Source organism: Penicillium digitatum, chromosome 5, assembly GCF_016767815.1.
Source record: "Penicillium digitatum chromosome 5, complete sequence".
Taxonomy (NCBI): domain Eukaryota; kingdom Fungi; phylum Ascomycota; class Eurotiomycetes; order Eurotiales; family Aspergillaceae; genus Penicillium; species Penicillium digitatum.
Genome location: NC_089388.1, coordinates 1,434,688 through 1,453,362, shown reverse-complemented (window position 1 = coordinate 1,453,362; position 18,675 = coordinate 1,434,688). Strand labels below are relative to the sequence as shown.

The window sequence follows — 18,675 nt, the reverse complement described above, 5'->3', positions numbered from 1 at the left end:
GGTATCTACGGATATTTCGTTTCCAAGGACGGGAAAAGCATTTCTAGTGAGGAAGCAAAACTCCACAATGTGGGTGAAACAGTGGAGTGGTTGTGGGGAGGAAGTGGAACTCGCGGGAAAACGAAAAGGGGGAAGCATTTACCCGGCCATGTGACCTGATCTATCAGGTTCGTCCTCGTCATCAAGACGCGAATCACAGCAGACTAGGGAAAACGTTCAATCGCAGAGGGCACTGTAGGGGATAATGGTTTTTCGCAATCGTTTTGCTGACCGTTGATAATCTAGAAACACCCTAATATCGTTAGTTATCCACCTTAAAAGATATTCTCGCTCCCTTGATATCTCTCCGCTTGAAAACTTGATCTTGAAAGAAAGCCTGCAACAAGGTCACCTCTGAGATAATATCGGCTCAGAAAAATTCTCTTTTGCACAACTTGCTATGGCTTTCAACCGCCCCGGCATCGCTTCGATGTCCCTAGGTCGGCCCTGGGTGCACGACCTACCCGGCAAGCTGATGCAAGCCGCAGACCACGGCTTCCAAGGCATCGAACTCTTCTTCGACGATCTGGATTGTTACGCGCAGCGTGTATTTGGTGGCGATCACCATGAAGCCGCGCGGTCAATACGGCGGATGTGCAAGCGCCTGGGCCTGACCATTATCTGCCTGCAGCCATTTTCCATGTACGAGGGCCTCATCGACCGCGCCGAGTCAGACCGGCTTGTTAATGAGAAGCTCCCTAAGTGGTTCACCCTAGCGCGGGCGCTGGGCACAGATATGATCCAGGTTCCCTCAAACTTCCTAGGTCCAGACCCCAAGACCGGTGCCGCCCGCACTACTGGCGACCGCACTGTCATTGTTCGTGATCTCCAGCGCCTGGCCGACTTGGGCGCCGGTGCTGGCTTCCGGTTTGTTTATGAAGCTCTCTGCTGGGGCGATCATATTGATACCTGGGAGGCCTCGTGGGAGGTGGTCCGTGATGTGAACCGTCGCAACTTTGGTCTCTGTCTTGACTCCTTCAACATTGCTGGTCGTGTATATGCCGATCCTGCAGCTCCTTCAGGTTGCACACCTAATGCGGCTGCGGACTTGGCTGCTTCGTTACAGCGTCTGCGCACTGCCAACATCGATCCTGCCAAGATCTTCTATGTCCAGCTTGTTGACGGTGAGCGTCTTACTGCACCGTTGGATGAAAAGCATCCTTTCCATGTTTCTGGACAGCCTGTCCGCATGAACTGGTCCCGCAATGCCCGTCTATTTCCCTTTGAGGAATCGCGTGGTGGCTATCTGCCAATTGTGGATGTTGCTCGTGTCTTCTTCGAAGATCTCGGCTACCGCGGCTGGGTTTCTCTTGAACTCTTCAGCCGAACTCTCGGTGAGACCGATCCATTTGTTCCCGCTGACCACGCTCGCCGCGGTATCGACTCTTATCACAAGATGGCTCGTCTCTTGCGCTGGGATGAGCCTGCTGAAAATGTCTCGGTACCGATCCCGGCGCCCGAGTCACCTGTTCAACACCGTCTCTAGGTGGTTCATCTTCGCTCGGCTGATTTTTTGGTTCTGTAGAGCACGTGGCATCTGTACATAGATATCTTAACGACTTTTGACGATTATTCATTTGACATACCACTGGTATCCTTGATTGCTAGGGAGAGCGTTGCCCACGGTTGACAGAGCTATACTATCTAACCTGTATGCTTCCCCTACCAACATTTTATATTGAATCGCAATCCAGATCAGGTTAGGATTAGCTTGTACTGTAGGAAAGTGACCAAGTGGGCAGGCAAATTGTGGTGAGTGTACGGAGTAGTTGATAATGTGATGCTTGTCCGGTCTGCTTAATTCAATCTATAATTTAGGCGCTCTTGTTGTTGATCTTAAGGAGCTCGACCTCACTATAATATAGTGAGTTTCCAGATGTTAGTTTTGGCTTGCAGAAACTTACAAGATCAGAGTAGAGCCTGCAGGAATCTTGCCAGCCGCCCTGTGTGGGAAAAGAGTGTTAGGAACACTTTCAACAGACGCATGTCACGGCCTGTGTGGTAATCGCCCGTATGTCTGGTGTGTTCACTTACTTGTCACCGTAGCCATAGTCCCTGGAAAATTTTGTTAGTAGTGGTCCAACTCCTCTTGTTCGATGTCAAATTTACTCACGGTGAAATGGTCAAGATTGCCTTCTCTCCCAGGGTCATCTGCATGACACCTTCATCCCAACCTAATCAGACAGACAGACAGCATTAGCATTCAGCTTGACATGTAAATTGACAGTTGATTTCATCAGTTGAAATTTGATTCATTCATTTGAGATGAAAAAAGAGAGAATGGGATAGAATACCCTTGATAACCTGTCCAACACCAATCTGAACATTGAATACCCCACGTCCGGGGGTTCTGGAGCTATCAAATCTATTGCCAAGGATAATTAGTATCGAGAATGCTCGAGTCGTAAGCTAAATGGATCCAAGATATGACAGTCAGCTTACTGCTTGCCCTGGAAGCCCTTGTTGGCCTTCTTAGCATCGTAGATCCATCCCGTATAGTGGATAGAGACCTTGTCACCCGAAGCAGGCGTGTCAGAGCCGTTGCCACGAGTAATTATCTTTCTCTCGACACCCATAGTGAATTGAGTCTTTGTGGTAAACGTTATGACGAAAAAAGTAGGAGATGAAAGAAGAAATGAGGTGCGAGGGGCAACGCTGATTCGTAATTTTCTGGAAGTGGGGGGAAAGCGGGAGCGGCGAATGATCTCCGAGGCGATGTGCAAGGATACTTTCATTTCGAGTGAACATCACATTTTTCGACATCGTGCAGACGAAATATTAATAAAGTGCATCATCATCTGTTTCTTTTTTTCTAACAACTTGAGGTCAGTTGCCTTCAACATGACCTCCGCCTCCTCTCGAACAGCCCTCGCCTCGACTTGAGCACTGTTTGAAATATCGTGAGTGGTTGCAAGAGCTTAAGATACACGGATATGCTCAGCAGTGCTCTCTGTAGTTTGAATTATGCAGGAAAGGACGGATATCTGAGGACACTAATTGATCATCGAGTCATCCGCGCATCATGACCTTCGACTTCGGCACGTTGCACCTCCACATTTCATCATCTATCATCTCGAGGGGCTTGTGATTGATTACTGGCCATAGTCAGCTTTATGTTGAGAATCTAACAAAAAAGGCTCCTTCAAAGTTTGACCATTAGGGGTTTCTTTTGTAGTCGACAGCCATCCGTTCCTCAAACAACCTATACCCAGATAGAAAATGGCAATGGCCAGAAAAGAGCTCTTCTTGGAAGAGAGCTAGCATCGTCAGAAAAACCGAGATCATGAGCACGGTTTCTTTATGAATGTGCGCCTCGACTGTTTCCGGACAAGATTAGCCCGAAGGCAGGTTATCGCCTTAGAAGAATGGGTAAGAGCCAAGAGACTTCCTCAATCCTCGATTTGTTTTGTTTGCATCTTTTCCAATTGATGATGTCGAGCACCCATCGCTACTGCTTGCTGCATGCAAGACTGCAGGGTTTTCTTCACACGTTTGATCCACTAGCTGACTCCACAATGGATCCTCAAAATCATGCATGCAGGTTGCCGTACTTTACAGGAGTAATCCAAGTGCCAGCGCTCGGACCAGTTCGGATGAGCCTGACTTGGACCGACAAGAAGATCGATAATATTCACTGAAGGGGTGTGTGGAGCTTCATATTGTGCCCAGACGTTGTAGTCCGATTGCCTGAATAGGGCTTCTCGGCTTTACGCCTGACACGGGTCGTCTTATCAGGCACCTGCGCATAGCCATCATATTTTTAACCGGTCCTCGTGCAATTTCGACAAGCTAGGAGAGTATCGTCGCACTTCATGTGACGGATTCTATATTGTAGATCCATCAGTAGTATGATTGTGGATCATCGGGGTCGGAACTGCTTGTTTCCCAAAGGGCCCATTCTTGCACGTAATTAATCCAGTGCGGACGCTCGAATGCGTTGATCTGGATTTTCACTCACAAAGCATTTCAATTAAGGTATGAATTTGCAAGATCGAAAAATACCTAGAACATAGGAAGAGAAGATGTTATGGGCTGTCTCGTATAAGCCCAGCTCTTGGCACCGATTCGCCCGATCTAGCAAGTAAGTCAAGTGCGGTGTACATCTATTGTGAACGGGTTTGATTTTAATTTCGGATGGTGCTATTCAGTTCATAAATAGACTATCGATCTTAATGCAGAAGTTATCTTTCAGGCACGTAAATTGAGTCTATGGATGATTATCATACCTCTCATGGAGGAAAGATCCCAGATCCATGTACGAGATGGGTTGATAATTATAAGTGGACCTAGTTTATTATTGGCTACTACTTAGTATGGAATAATCACCGATCTTCATGATGCTATTCAATTTGTCGCCTATCATGTATTTCATTTGCGAGGCCGTTTTTTGTGTGTGTGTATTTTTGACCGGGATAGGATAGCATACCGCTTCCTAAAAAATAATAAATAGATCTGACACACCCTGAGACAAAGCTCTATATTGGGAATTATCGACACTTTATCTCCTCCAATTCCAGCGTTTGAAGGGACACGTTAGGCTATTAATAGTCAAAAGTGTAGAGCGCCGGCTCAGAAATGCTCCATGCAAATGACCGTATAAAGAAAAAGCAGAATAGTAGCCTTGACACTACATAGTGTGTCATTTTCGGACAGCAGAGAATTGCTGAACATCCAACATTCAGTCAGCCCAGTCAAACTATAGCTGTTATGCGTAAGCCACAGGTCAAGCCTCTCGCCTTGAATCTGATGGACTTGCATGATAAAACCCATCTCACGATTTCCAAACAGCGTGGGAGGTCTGAGCTGAGATATGGAGGATCAGGGGTAATGTAGGCACTAAAACTGAGACTGGCTGTCTCCAGACTGCAATCCAGCTTGGAATTATCATTAACCTCTCTAAGTGGTCCTTTGTAGAGTTGTGCGAGATGGGCGAGATTGGCTTCAGCCGCTCTCCAGACTTGTTGTGAAATCAGGATGCATAGGGCTGAAAAAAATGAAGGACCAATTGCCAGAGATAGTATGTGAGAAGCGTGGGAAGAAGTGTTTGAGACTAAATAGCCGTACTGGGGTCAGAACAATGGGGCTACCCTTAGTGGAATGCTCAGATCCGAAGAGGACCAGCTGAGAAATTGCTCAGGCCTCTTTCTCTGATAGCTTTTTTGTTTTAGGTTGAGATTGTTGAGAGAGTACCATACTATCTCAGATTACGGAGTGCAACACGCCTTGTTCGTATAATTTTGATGGAGATCAAACCAGATTGGACAAAATTCAGGGGCATCAAGATTCCCATTGGTCATTTGTATGGGGAAATAAAGGTCCGCACGCTCTGGGCGTCAAAGCACGGTATCATTAAGGTAGACGGGAATAGATTGGGAAGATGTCTACAATCTATGTTGTAGGCAGAAGGAAATTGTATTGGTAGGTAATAAATCAGATCAATAAATGTGATATTCGTAGGTTACGTAGGGAAGGCCATTTTGCGGCAGAAAGCCAAAAGTTCAACTTCATCTCTCTCCTTTCTCATCCCTCCCCCCCCTAATTCAACTCTCATGTTTCATTACTTCTTCTTTTCATTTTCTTTTTAATTATCGTCTCTACTCCCAGATCTCTTTTTTTTTCGCCTCGGGGCTTCCTCTATTTGTCCAATCTCGAAATCCAAACGCCCGCGAGGGGCAATCTCCGTTTCGCTTCGCCCGTTACGCTTAACGTCACCACACACGCGATTATCTACCTGAAACACATCTGTCGCACAGCTAGCAGTGTCCGGTATGTTTAGAGCTTGATAGCCTTGATCCCTGGTTCATGGACAAATAACTGCCGTCCCTATCCTGGTCCGACCCGCCCCATACGTGGTCAACCCTGCTTGTCTTGGTTCAGGGCTTATTTGGCACGACTGGTGTCTTACGCTTAAATCTGGCATTGCATCACGTTTTTTTTAACTGTTCGGTAGTCTGCAGGTTCAGCCACCATTCGCCGTTCTTTCAATCCCCTGTTGCATCTCACCCCTCCAAGCTTGCAACGACGTTCCCATCTCCCCAATTCCGGCTTCCAACGCGGGTTACGCTCAACAAGATCTATTTCAAGGGAACCAGCTTTAACGGCGCATGTGATTCGCGAGCGGGATCTTTCTTAGCGATCACGAATCGCCCGTGTACACACGATTCTGAACTGAGTCTGTGCCCCCCTCCCGCCAGGGTTATATATTCGCTTTGATTCACAGTTATATTCGATTTTTCATTTTGGGCGGTGAACGGTGGATCTTAAGATGGATAATCAGGGAGCTTATCCGGACTTTCCTTTGGAACAGGATGAGTTCTACCCGTGCAAGGGCTGTGGAGAGGTAGGCACAATGTGGAGCAAGCGGGCAGGAACTTGACTAATTGTCGCGACAGACTCTTGAGGAAGGGAAAGCATTTGAGCTTGGTATGTCGGATATTTGCGTTTTCTTTAACCGTTTTCTCATGTCGCTAACCTGTGACAGCTGGAAACCGATGGCACATCGACTGTTTCCGATGCAGCACATGCAGCACTCTGCTTGACTCAGACGCGCACCTCCTCCTTTTGGGAGATGGCTCACTTATATGCAGTAATTGCACCTACAGTTGTAGCTCCTGCAACAACAAGATCGAGGATTTGGCCATCTTGACGGGAGATCAGGCTTTCTGTGCTCAATGCTTCAGATGCCGGAACTGCAAACGAAAGATTGAGAACTTGCGCTATGCGCGTACTTCGCAGGGTATTTTTTGCATGGAATGCCACGAATCGCTCATGGCACGAAGAAGAAAACGGAAAGCCGGCGGCACGGGTGGGAAAAAACCAGCGGGGCCTAATGTGAAGCTGGACAAGTCTTTGCCCTCGTTGCCCCCTCACCTTCTCGAAGAATCGCAGAGAGTGGACGAGGAGACCAGCGAATATACAGGCACGCCCGACCCTAGTAGAATGTCGGAAACGCCTAATCTAAACGATGAAAGACCGAGAAGCTCAATTTCTAATCAGCAGGCTGATTCAGGTAAGAAACCCCTTTTGCGGCTTAGGTTTACAATCATCGCAGCCTACACTTTGTTGCCTATTGTCGCATTGTGGTCATGTTGCGTGATTCATGCACCACTCTCTTTTGTTCTACACACAATTGTCGCTACCGCTTGTACTTATTGTTGTGATCGCGGGATCTATGCGAAGATAAACATTGCATTCTGGAATTCCTACTTATATCTTCGCACAGATAATATTCTCCTTCCCTCCAGCACATACCGGAGCAATCGTCATTCAATTCTACGCAACACTGACGCAGATGGTGGTGAATTATTGATCCCTCTTGCCTTTGATCCTTCGGCCGAGGGTAATTCGTCTCGTGGTCACTCCCAGACACGGCAGGAACTTTCCCACGACTACTTCAACCAAGTTCAATCCGAATACTCACACGGGGCCTCTCGCGACGGCCGTGAATACATGCAAGAGCCCCCTTCTCGAACATCCCTGGAAAGCCATTCGCCCCATATTGCGTATCAGGAGAAAGGTTGGGAACGAAACGACGCCAATTTTTCCGACAAAACACCATTACCAGCCTCTGATTCGTCCAAGCTTGCACAGGAGGGTTCTACACGCAGATCGTCTGATATACCCATCAGCTTCAGAGAAATGGGCAATCTTTCTGGGCCTACCAGTCCAGATAGCTGTAGATCAAAGGAATTCTCCGACACTCCGGCTGTTGCTCATTCCTCAAGCGAGCTTCGTCATTTCCATGACCATGGTTCAATGGACTCACCGCGCTCCCAAACGTCTGGATTGCCTTATTTGCCGAAGCGCGGCGATTCACTTGAAAGCAAGCTTCACCAAATTCCAAGGAAAGAAGTCGGGGCATCTCCTGCATCATCGCAATACGGGGACTCCCCCATGCTCCGTAGTGACACTTTCGAACAGCCCATTCAACCTACTGCCTTGAAAACATCACCACTAGAATCACACCCATACGATGGCGCCGGCGCATCGACTTTGCTACGATATAACAGCGGAGGTGACTTCTCTATGGACGAAGAATTATCGCGCATCATTGGTGGTGATGACATTGTTGGGCAAAATAACGAGTCATTCCTGCGACGCGTCTCAAACTCCGTTCGCCACGGTCGAAGCTTCAGCGAGAAGAGTGTGCGGATGAGCAAAGATCTCAAGAACCCTCGATCGCCTAGCAATCCAAGCATAGCCGGGACGGATGTTGGCAGTCCCATCGCAGGGTCACAGAGTGAAGAGATCTCCTGGCTTCGTAACGAACTGCGGAAGGAACGTCTTCGTGTTTCAGAACTAGAATCAGCCGCTCGTACCGCAGCAGCCGTCAAGCAAGTTAACACCGAGCTTTCTGAGAAGCGATCTACCATGGTCGTCCTTGATGCGCAGCGTGAGATCGTTCTGCGTGAGCTCACCGTTCTCACTGACCATATGGAGGCTGAAAAGCGTGGTGGCCCCAGTGGGCCATTGGATCTTGGCAAACTCTCGAACCATGTACTGCGCGAGCTGGCGGAGTCCATTCAAAAACTGAAAGACTCGTTTGCCCCGCAAATCGAAGAGCTTATGCAGAAGCGCAATGAACTCACGGATGAACTGGAAGCTATGAGAACTCAAAAGGAAAAGAGCTTCCAGGAATTCGAGCAATTGTCTATGAAGAACGCTCAGCTAGCTGAGTTGAACAACCAGTTGGTTCACCAGATCCAAGAACTCTACAAAGCCATGGAAGGTCAACCGCGACCTAACGGTCTTGGCATTTCGCACAGCAAACAGAGATCGACACACTCTATTGAAGTGATGAAACCTTCCTTCAACGACTATCATGGGTCTATGTCTACTGCTCACATTTCGGAGGACTCTGAGCCTGCTACAGCTACCGTTGTCCCAGGCCCTCAGGTTGTCAGCATTCGCAAGGGTCAGCCTCGCAAGTTTAACTGGAAGAAGGGTGGACAGAATGTTGCCAAGGGTGTCAAGGGTCTCAAGGGAGCGTTTATGTCTAGCGAAGGCGGACAGGCACAAGAGGGTGGAAATGGTATACCGCGTTCCCAGACTCAAGACCCGAGTCGCCAAGGGTTTGGGTTCTTTGGAAATCAGAAGGGCAAGCAGGGGGGAAAGATGTCACAGGCTGACAGCGTGCCCGTGTTGGCTGAAGCTACCGCCGATGGTATACGCCCGATGCCCTCATTCAAGCTGATATCAGCATAGGCTAATTTTTTTCCAGCTCTTTTCGGCACCGAACTTGAGGCTCGCATGGAACACGAAAAGAGCATCATTCCAGCCATAGTCACGCGATGTATCCAGGAAGTTGAATTGCGAGGTATTTCTTGTCGCTCGTTACTCGGTCGCTCGTTATATTAACAAAAATAACCAGGAATGAACATGGAAGGCATCTATCGCAAGTCTGGTGCCGCTTCAGTCATTCAGACCATTCGCGAAGGCTTTGAATGCTCTCCATTTGATTACGACATTTCCGACCCTGACCTCGATATCCATGCTGTCACATCCACTTTGAAGCAGTATTTCAGAAAGCTTCCTAACCCACTGATCACTTACGAAGTTTACGAACTTGTGATAGATTCTGCCGAGGTCAGCCCTATGTCCGCGCGAATTGAACTCATGCAAAAGAGTCTCCTCGAGCTGCCTCGTGTGCACCGCGACGTCCTGGAGTTTCTCGTCTTCCATCTCAGACGCGTAGTCGAGCGCCACGAAGAGAATTTGATGACGAGTCAGAACGTTGCAGTGGTCTTTGCGCCGACTATCATGCGACCTGAGAGTCTTTCCCGTGAGATGAGTGATGTCCAAAAGAAAAATGACGTCCTCAAGTTCCTGGTGGAGAACTGCCATGATGTCTTCATGGGCATGCAGGGCTAGGCTCGAAGCATTTCTCCTCTACAGCTCTCACCATCACACCAATTTCATAATCCCACTGCCATGCTTCGATTGTCCCAGTGCTTGGGCGAGATGTCGAAACATGAATTGTTGTTTCATCAATCCCTACCTGGTCTTTTTGGAAATTTTGTCACCTTCCTCTATGTTTTGTACAGGTACCACTACTTCCCCTACCCTCGGCTCCTTATTCCTCGCTCGGTTCATGATCAGCGCTGTCCGCTCGATGCAAATACCCTGGTTCCCCTTTTTCTCTCTTTCTTCATGCCCAACCTTTCCATACATATTCTGCGGATTCAAAGCTAGTTGAATTCTCCAACTCTGGCTGTCCTTGAATCTAGTCTCACTGGCTATTCCGGTGACCAAAATTCTTTATAGGTGGTTCACTCGCTGCCCTTTGAGGCATGTTGATGTTTTATTTGTTTCTGACTCCGAGCGAACATTGAATCGTCTTCTAGCGTTATGCATCTCTATACAGCACTTCACTTGATGTGCTTAGTAGCTGCTATGGTCTTCTTATACGTTAGTTAGGTTTTTACAGTATGATATTATGATGTTTTTTCTTTTGATCATGAAACATTGTCACCGGGAATGTCTGGAAAAGTCGATGGGAGTTGCGCCTTTCGGGGGTTCTACGCTTGTTGCAATGACTTTTACCAATTTAAGATGAACCTACAGAGATTGTAATGTCTTTCGAGCAATTTCCAGCCAACGCGATCCGATTCCCCAAGTTCAACGTCCGTGATAGAGGCATACGTGACTATTCTTGTAGATTTATATGTGCACGACGGACGTGCTGGTCCAAGCACACCCACCGCCTACGACATCAAGGCCACCCGAGCTCCGCCCCTCAACCCCGAAACCGCTCTTAAGCCTCGTTGAAGGCCCTTGAATTCCCTGAATACACAATCTATCATGTCTAAACCAAGCAAATACCTCCTTCTTTCTCTCCCGGCCTCTATCGTCCCCTCGCACCATCGCGATGACGCCCTCGAAGCTGTCACGACCACCGTCTCCCCGGACAATGGCTCCACCACCTCCTTCCCAATCCCGGAGTTCAAGATCGGCACGCTAGATGCCCTTGTCCAGCAGGCGGACGAGCTGTCCAAGCTCGAGGCTTCTTGTCAGAGTGTCGTCGCCAAGGTCGGCGATGCGTTGAAAAATATCCTGGAGGACGAGGCGCAGATTGAGCAGATGAAGGTTGTCAATGACAGTATGTCTCTAACTTGTTATTGAGCTAGCTGTGGAAGGGAATCACAGCGTTTGAAAATAAATCTCTGGAGTTCTAGGTTCTGACTGCCTACAGAGCCAGTTGATCAGTACCTGCGCACTTTCCAATGGAACAAAGTCAAATACAGGGCCGATAAGCCCTTGGCCGAGCTGATTGATCTTCTGCAGAAGGTATGTTGTGCTGCGTATAGACACTCTGGGCTTGCAGTGCTTGGAGTTAAAATTCTAAACCTTTTTGTCCACTATAGGAAGCGGCCAGCATCGACAACGATATCCGTTTCAAGTACTCCCAATATAACCAGGTCAAGAATACGCTTTCCACACTGCAGCGTAAGCAAACGTACGTCAACCTGCGATCGAGACTGCGCCGTGTGTATATAGCATGCGAAACACATATGAACTAACCCGCTCCACACAGAGGCAATCTCTCAACCAAGTCCCTCGCCTCAGTGGTCGACCCGAAATCCATCATCCAGGACTCCGAATATATCGAAACCCACCTCGTCGCCGTGCCCGCCCAGCTAGTAAAAGATTTTCTCAAGACCTACGAGACCGTCGCGCCAATGGTGGTCCCACGGTCCGCGCAGCTGATCGCCTCCGACAGCGAATTCACGCTTTACGCTGTGACAGCGTTCAAGAAGCACAGCGCCGAGTTCGTGCATAAGTGCCGTGAGCAGAAGTGGATCCCGCGCGATTTTAAGTACGTCGAAGGTGGAAAGGAGGAGGAGCGCAAGGAGGTTGAGCGTGTCGGTGGTGATGAGCGTAAGGTATGGGGTGAGACTTTGCGACTCGGTCGCACGGCTTGGAGTGAGGCTGTTATGGTCTGGATTCACATTTTGGTTCTGAGAGTGTTTGTCGAGACGGTGCTGCGGTATGGATTGCCGTTGGATTTCGTCTGCGCTTTGGTCCGGGTATGTTTATCTTCTCTCCGCTCTGCCTTTCGTTGGGGGGTTTACACGTAGCAAGGGCTGACATTGCTTTCTACAGACGCAAACTACCAAACAAGCGGACCGCGCCAAGCAAAACCTCGAGAATAAGTACTCGTATTTGGCAGGCAATGCCTTTGGGCGGGACAAGAAGGGTCGTATGCAACGGGATGATCCTGGTGAGATTCACCCCGGTGGCGAGGGTAGCGCAGACTACACGCCGTATGTGTTTTATGAATTCGGCTTCAACTAAGGTTTCCTGTTTTGCGAGGCATCGCGGGAGATACAAAGCTTCGCGAAGACGTTGCGTACATAAACCACTTTGGTACATCTAGCACGAACTGGCATTGGATATTATTTATTTCTTCGTTTCAATGATCACGCATTTAGCAAACTGAGATTTGGGATCTCTTTGCAGATTCCCAGCCCGGCTCATGAATGCAATGTGCAAGAGCGATCTTTGATTGTCCACGCGGTATGTGCAGCAAGCTGGAGAGGAATCAAGCACACAAACACCATATCCAATCCGCTGTACAGGACTGTTTTATCTATAGCCAAACCATGGGTACATCCGTCAAATCTCACATCCCAATCCCCCATCGCAAAAGAGAAAAAAAAAAAAAAAGAAAGAAGAAATCCCCTTACTCCTTCTTGGCAGGCAAGTAACCCTTGGAGTCAAGGTAATCAATAATTTGCTTGACAGCGTCCTGAACAGGAAGCTCATAGTTCTTCACATGAACCTCAGGGTTGATAGGCGCCTCATAAGGAGCCGAGATACCAGTGAATTCCTTAATGATACCCTCACGAGCCTTCTTGTACAGGCCCTTGGGATCACGCTGCTCAGCCACCTCAACAGGGACATCAACATAGACCTCAACGAAAGGCAGGCCAGTCTCCTCGCCGGGGGTGACCGCCTCATGCAGCTGACGGGCCGTATCACGATCCTTCCGGTAGGGAGAGATAAAAGAAGTAATGGCAATAGAGTTGGAGTCGGCGAAGAGTTTGGCAACCTCAGCAATGCGACGAATATTCTCGTTACGGTCAGCCTCGCTGAAGCCAAGGTCCTTGTTCAGTCCGAAGCGGATGTTGTCGCCATCCAGACGGTAGGCGTGGATACCGCGGTCGCGAACAAGCTGGTGCTCGAGCTCAACGGCGAGGGTGGACTTGCCTGAGGCGGAGAGTCCGGTCAGCCAGATTGTGAGACCTTGCTGGTTGCGCAGCTCGGTGCGCTCGGTGCGGGTCAGGGCGCTGGCATGGAAGGTGATGTTGCTGGTATGGGGTTAGATTTGGGAGAAAAATTGGCCTTCAAGGGTTAGAACTTACGTAGACATGTTGGATCTAAAATTTCAAAAGAAGAGAAAGAAAATTGACATGCCGACAAGAAATAAGAGGGGTATTGAAATGCGTCACAGATGTTATCATCGCGGGGTGTTGCCATTGGTTGGCGTTTTTGGGGGGGTTTTTTGTTTTTTTTTTTCTTTTATATTGAGATCACTTGGTGTACAGTCTTTCGATCTATTTACATAGTCCTTGTTAGGGTCTGTATCTTGATTCAGAAATCCCATCTTCACACTCAATTCTAAACCCATTTCCACTATCAGAGATCCAATCATTTTGGTTTTCGCCATGACGCCATGACGCCAGGAACCAGGAACAGGAACAGGAACCAAATGCTGAAATTTCATACAAATCTCCCAATCACGCCACTTTGTAAAGACTCGAAAGCGCCTGAAGACGTTAGCCACTGGAACCAAACAAGGGGGGGGGGGGGGGGGGGGGGCAAGTTTCAACTGACAGCAGCTTGCCGAGGCTCAATGAACAGTGCCTTCGCCTCCACCAAAACCACAGGCTCTGTTCCATCCCTCGGCAGAGTCTCAATTCGACCTTCCACCCACGCCTTGCGACCCTCGACCTTGACCGTCTCCGCACGGAGGGCAACATATTGATTCGCCATAGCCGGAGCCCGGTAATCAATATTCAAATTAGCCGTAACACCAACCTTGTTCGGCAGAGCCGGGAAACAACAACGCGCCAGACCCTCATCCAATAACGTAGCCAGTAGACCGCCGTGAATAATCCCCTGGTGACCGCAGACATCACCGCCCAGGTACATAAGTGAGACCATGGTTTTGCCCCCGCGCTCACTGAATACATATGGCGGCACGACAATCTTCCCGGGCCCAGCGAGCGTTCCGGCTGTCAGGTTGCGTTCCCGCATAGGCTCCGGGATGGTGAGGTGTGGCCGTGATTCGGTGAATTCGGGGTTTGCCCGGAGGGCCTCGGCGACGGGGTGGGTGCGGATTGTGTTCTCGATCGTCACAATCGTGGGGTCGGTGGCAATGAATGCAGTCAGGGTCTCCTCTTCGGTTGGGGTGGCCATGATGCGTGAGAGGGTTTGTTGGGTTTGGTACGTTAGCCCGGCGGCGAAGGCGAAGATGGCGATAGAGGTGAAGCCGATGAAGCGGCGGAGACGAGACCGCTGCACGTTAGGAGGTTGAGGAGCAGGACTCGGTGCTATCCGCACCGGATTAGTTCTTATGTGGGAAAGGATCAGGCTGTTCATGAACGTTTTGAACTTACCGGTAGAGTAGGACCGGGTATAGGGTCGCTTCGGAGCAGGGGAGTGGATGAGGGGTCGCAAAGGAGAGAGTCGGGGGGGTACGGCAATAGTGCGAAGAGAATGAGGAAGAGAAGTTATAGATCGACGGTACATAGTAAAAAATAAATTGCGATCATTGCACACAATTCCAAATTGAGAGCTCCAGCAGGTAAAGGGAAAACTGAGTGGGCGCGAAGTGGATTTCGGTGAAGTTTTACCTCGGCATCTTTCTCTTCTTCTCTTAGATCTTCAGGTTCACAACTTCTCGGGTTCTCATCCGACATGGATGATATTATGATCGGGTTATTAAAAAGGCCAATTAGAGGTCAGAGGTTTTCCTTGGGAAATTGTAATTCTGCAACTAGCCTTGTAACAAGATAGATTGCCGAAACCCATCGCTACGTTCGTTGACTTGATTGATATTGCCCCCGTGCCTTCGACATCAAGATCAAATCACAGCCGTACGCCATCGGTCGTAGCTAAAGTGAACACTTCTATGCTCCAAATGCTACTACTGCTTAGCTTGATGACACGTGTGAAGAATGACATTCCGACAACATGCTTGAGCTGACCCGCGAGTTGTGGCTCATGGACTCGGAGAACTTGGCATTTTTGGCTTTCCACAAAACCGTCTGGCTAACACATCTGCTGGGTCAATCAGATCGTAGTAAAAACCAGGGCTATCGCACTGACTGGACCCCGCTCCCCAGAGGTCGCCGCGGTGTCAGTCCCGCCGAGGGTGGCGGTCCTTGGACACGGATTACGGCTCATGTAGGTGCTATGAAGGAATGGCACTCGAACAGAAAATTAAGTTGATCAGTTCACTCGACGTTTATCATACCTCGGCTGTATTCAGCAATACGTCGATTTCTGTGTGAAGGGGCCGGAGATGGGTACTGCAGTGAAAAGATCTGCGACCTCCCTTGTCGGCGATGGAACGAAACTGGTAGTCTTCGGCAGCAGTGAATGAACGATGAATGCCCGTATCCCTGCGTGGGCATCCGGGGTAACGCTGACGTGGAATGGAAACGCTTACTCGATCTTTAGAGCTCAGTCCGGAAAATAGACTCACCTCTCGTGCACGTAGACCAATGGGGATGTCGTTGGGATCCGCTTTCCCATGAGTCTGCATACGATGGCAGCAATTGAGTATGGACCACCTGTCTTGTGTGGTAATTGCGGCATCCAGCTACTCTCGCCTTGGACTTGATCAACCGCACCGGGGCTGCTAGCCCGTCACGTCAACCGCCAACGGAAAAAGGCATACACCAAGTGATTTTGATGGTGTTCGGGGACTCAACTCTGACGAATAATCGGCTCCTACAGGAAGCATCCACTCCCGGTAAAAGGCTCAGAACAGATCCCTGGAAATAGAGGAGCTCATTACTTCAATCAACCATCTGATCAATTGGTCATGTTCCTGCCAGAGTTCTACACGTTGAGGGTAAAAAAGGCGAAGTGAGGATTCGGTGTCTGAAGAGGTACTTGAGACCCTAAGCTTGCGAAAACCCTCACAGTGAGGACTCGGGTTAATGTCCCCCGCCAATAGCCGACTCCTGGATGTGGATGGGTCAAATTTGAATCGGCGGTGTCACTGAATGCCTATGTTTCAAGGACAGAAGCAAGGCGCACCTATCATTCGACACGGAAACAAAAGTGACATGAAACTAGCGGCTGGAATGCGGAGTGCCCCGGATTGTTTCCCCGTAGAGACCGGGTTGCATGATCTAGTCCATGGATACTTAAAAAGCTTCACCCAGGCTGGGAGAAAGGTCTCCAAGTTTACAACCAACTCATCCAGTATCCGAAGATCTTCCAAGTCATGCCTTTTCTCCCCATCGCAGCCTCACTTTTGAGCGTCGTGGCTTCGGCTTCGAGCTTGAGCTTCAATATTCCGGCATCCCCGCCTTCCAATTCGAGTAAGCAGCTATCTGCAGCCCCCGTTGGCGTATCGTGAGTCGCCATCCACGTTTTTGATGGATCGATTTACTCATTGTGAAGTCTGGAGTTCTTTGCGTTTCCCGAATACATTCAACATGTCGAATCAACAAAGACCTGTTTGCAGAACCTGAAGGATTTGACCGGAACATGGCCGCCGTTGAGAATCGGAGGCACGACTCAGTAAGTTTGACCATTTGTGGGGGAAGGTCTGTTGTTCACACTACGCAGGGATCGGGCGACGTATGATAGCTCATCGACCGAGGCTGTCACCTACAAAGTGGCCAGCGCCGGTGCTGCGCCAGCGACTCTGACCTACGGCCCATCCTTTATTTCGTTGGCGGCAAGTTACGCCGGAGAAGTCATTATGGGATTGAATCGCCGATTGGATGATCTCTCGAACACCATTGCGGCCGCACGTCTCGTCCAGCGCCAAATGGACAACCTGTACTCCATTGAACTGGGAAATGAGCCGACCTGTAGGACTGGACTCCCTTCCCCTTGGCTGGGTAAAGGCTAAGTGAACGGGCAGTTTTCGTTGACAGCGATCCTATTGCCAATGGCAACCCCTGGACAGCGGCAGTTGATGAAGCATCCCAAGTGAGCTGGCAAGATGCGGTGTGCGGAAATCTCTCTGCAACTGATCTCATTTCAGCAGGTGTTTACTTTGGCACTTCACCCATGAACCTCGTAGGCCTCACCGCAAAAGAAGGGGATGCGAATGATTATGTGAAAGATTATTGTTCTCACAACTATCCGCAATCAGCGGGCTCCTACAACCTGGCCAAACTTATGGAACACAGCAAGATTGCCACCCAGATTGAGCCTTTCGCTTCTGAGATCGCTGCTGCTGCTGGCAAAGGCAAGCCGCATATCTTCGGCGAGACTAACTCCGGTCTGTTACTGTTCCGTGTCCCTTTCTGGAAAGGCTAACAAACATCTAGCAACCCAAGGTGGTGGTGGCATTAGCCCGACTTTTGGGGCTGGTCTCTGGATTCTGGACTACGTGATGCAGACCGTCGTCAAGGGCACAAATGCCCTCTATTTCCACCACGGTACCATTGGAAATTGTAAGATGGTCAGCAATTTTGACATCGTCGTCTCCCGGTCTAACTTCACTCCCAAGGCCAATACTGCTGGTGGGGCCGCTACAACATAGGTTCCCCTTACTACGGCGCTTATTTTGCGACCATGACACTCGCCCACGCCGATCAGATTGCACCTCTAGATAGCCAGGATACCGCCTACGCGGCCTACGCCATCTACACAGCCGGAACCCCGGTAAGGGTCCTACTCTACAATTCAGACTACTATATCTCTACTAGCGGAACGCGTTCGTCCCAGATTTACACCCTGTCTGGGCTTTCGTCCGCCAGTCTCACTGCTAAACGACTGACTGCCCCTTCCGCGACATCTCGGGTCGATCAGGGCCAGAACCCGACCGTTGCTGGCCAGACATTTGCCAATGGCACTTGCACTATTCAGGGTAAAGAGAGCGTGGAGACCGTCACTGTCTCTGGCGGGAAAGCAACCTTCACGGTTGCCGCTTCCGAAGCACTTCTGGTTTACCTGTAATTACTTGGTCCTGGGTTTCCTCCACAGGAGCTAGGGGCAGACTTTGCCCGGAAAGTCCGAGGATTGGGAATGGAATGCGGGGGTTGAGTTTTTTTTTTCCCCTCGAGGCGCTACGCCACCAGGGATTCGCTAGTTAGGGCGGGGAGGTTGCGGGGGTTAGACGCCCGTGCACTCAACGCAATATGAAAGATTCGTTTGGAACATCCACGGTGTACTCTGCCAGTAGTCAAGTCAATTGAATGAGCTTCTCTAGAGTGATTCCCCTAATTCTGCGAGGGTTGCAGTTATTAGGGACATCACCATCCAACTACCCTCCCTCGACAACTCGGCTGAGAACTACGCTAATGTACATGTACATGCACATGCTATTTAATTGGCGACTAATACCGATGCTACTCGGTAATCGTCAATTGTTAGTATGGAGGTTAAAGCTTCTTCTCAAATCTACTGGTTGGGTGATTTTGAAAGAAAAACTACCAGTGC

The 18,675-nt window shown here is 49.4% G+C and overlaps 8 protein-coding genes across 8 annotated transcripts; 5 read left to right on the top strand and 3 right to left on the bottom strand.

Annotated features, from left to right (window-relative positions):
* Nucleotides 1-439: 439 nt before the first annotated feature.
* On the top strand, nt 440-1,525 carry Pdw03_1719 (3-dehydroshikimate dehydratase, putative; the record flags this gene model as incomplete). The annotated part of the gene is made up of 1 exon (XM_014681066.2): nt 440-1,525. The coding sequence occupies one exon, from the start codon at nt 440-442 to the stop codon at nt 1,523-1,525; it is 1,086 nt and encodes a 361-aa protein (XP_014536552.2).
* Nucleotides 1,526-1,853: 328 nt separating this feature from the next.
* On the bottom strand, nt 1,854-2,615 carry Pdw03_1718 (FK506-binding protein 1B; the record flags this gene model as incomplete). The annotated part of the gene is made up of 6 exons (XM_014681067.1): nt 1,854-1,893; nt 1,944-1,982; nt 2,074-2,094; nt 2,153-2,213; nt 2,334-2,404; nt 2,482-2,615. The coding sequence occupies 6 exons, from the start codon at nt 2,613-2,615 to the stop codon at nt 1,854-1,856; spliced, it is 366 nt and encodes a 121-aa protein (XP_014536553.1).
* Nucleotides 2,616-6,304: 3,689 nt separating this feature from the next.
* Nucleotides 6,305-9,909, top strand: Pdw03_1717 (Rho GTPase activation protein; the record flags this gene model as incomplete). The annotated part of the gene is made up of 6 exons (XM_014681069.2): nt 6,305-6,379; nt 6,432-6,462; nt 6,521-7,048; nt 7,262-9,202; nt 9,260-9,355; nt 9,410-9,909. The coding sequence occupies 6 exons, from the start codon at nt 6,305-6,307 to the stop codon at nt 9,907-9,909; spliced, it is 3,171 nt and encodes a 1,056-aa protein (XP_014536555.2).
* A 930-nt stretch (nt 9,910-10,839) lies between these two features.
* On the top strand, nt 10,840-12,333 carry Pdw03_1716 (Vacuolar ATP synthase subunit c; the record flags this gene model as incomplete). Its single annotated transcript, XM_014681070.1, has 5 exons — nt 10,840-11,137; nt 11,231-11,325; nt 11,403-11,494; nt 11,573-12,065; nt 12,142-12,333. The coding sequence occupies 5 exons, from the start codon at nt 10,840-10,842 to the stop codon at nt 12,331-12,333; spliced, it is 1,170 nt and encodes a 389-aa protein (XP_014536556.1).
* Nucleotides 12,334-12,721: 388 nt separating this feature from the next.
* On the bottom strand, nt 12,722-13,411 carry Pdw03_1715 (Adenylylsulfate kinase; the record flags this gene model as incomplete). Its single annotated transcript, XM_014681071.1, has 2 exons — nt 12,722-13,349; nt 13,404-13,411. The coding sequence occupies 2 exons, from the start codon at nt 13,409-13,411 to the stop codon at nt 12,722-12,724; spliced, it is 636 nt and encodes a 211-aa protein (XP_014536557.1).
* Nucleotides 13,412-13,778: 367 nt separating this feature from the next.
* Nucleotides 13,779-14,793, bottom strand: Pdw03_1714 (Thioesterase superfamily; the record flags this gene model as incomplete). The annotated part of the gene is made up of 3 exons (XM_014681072.2): nt 13,779-13,808; nt 13,876-14,594; nt 14,661-14,793. 3 exons carry the CDS (start codon nt 14,791-14,793, stop codon nt 13,779-13,781), a joined length of 882 nt encoding a protein of 293 aa, XP_014536558.2.
* A 444-nt stretch (nt 14,794-15,237) lies between these two features.
* Nucleotides 15,238-15,649, top strand: Pdw03_1713 (Six-hairpin glycosidase; the record flags this gene model as incomplete). The annotated part of the gene is made up of 2 exons (XM_066099984.1): nt 15,238-15,450; nt 15,500-15,649. The coding sequence occupies 2 exons, from the start codon at nt 15,238-15,240 to the stop codon at nt 15,647-15,649; spliced, it is 363 nt and encodes a 120-aa protein (XP_065957711.1).
* An 852-nt stretch (nt 15,650-16,501) lies between these two features.
* Nucleotides 16,502-18,192, top strand: Pdw03_1712 (Ribosomal protein S2, conserved site; the record flags this gene model as incomplete). Its single annotated transcript, XM_014681074.1, has 6 exons — nt 16,502-16,632; nt 16,681-16,800; nt 16,849-17,096; nt 17,150-17,512; nt 17,562-17,687; nt 17,744-18,192. The coding sequence occupies 6 exons, from the start codon at nt 16,502-16,504 to the stop codon at nt 18,190-18,192; spliced, it is 1,437 nt and encodes a 478-aa protein (XP_014536560.1).
* Between the last annotated feature and the right edge of the window lie 483 nt (nt 18,193-18,675).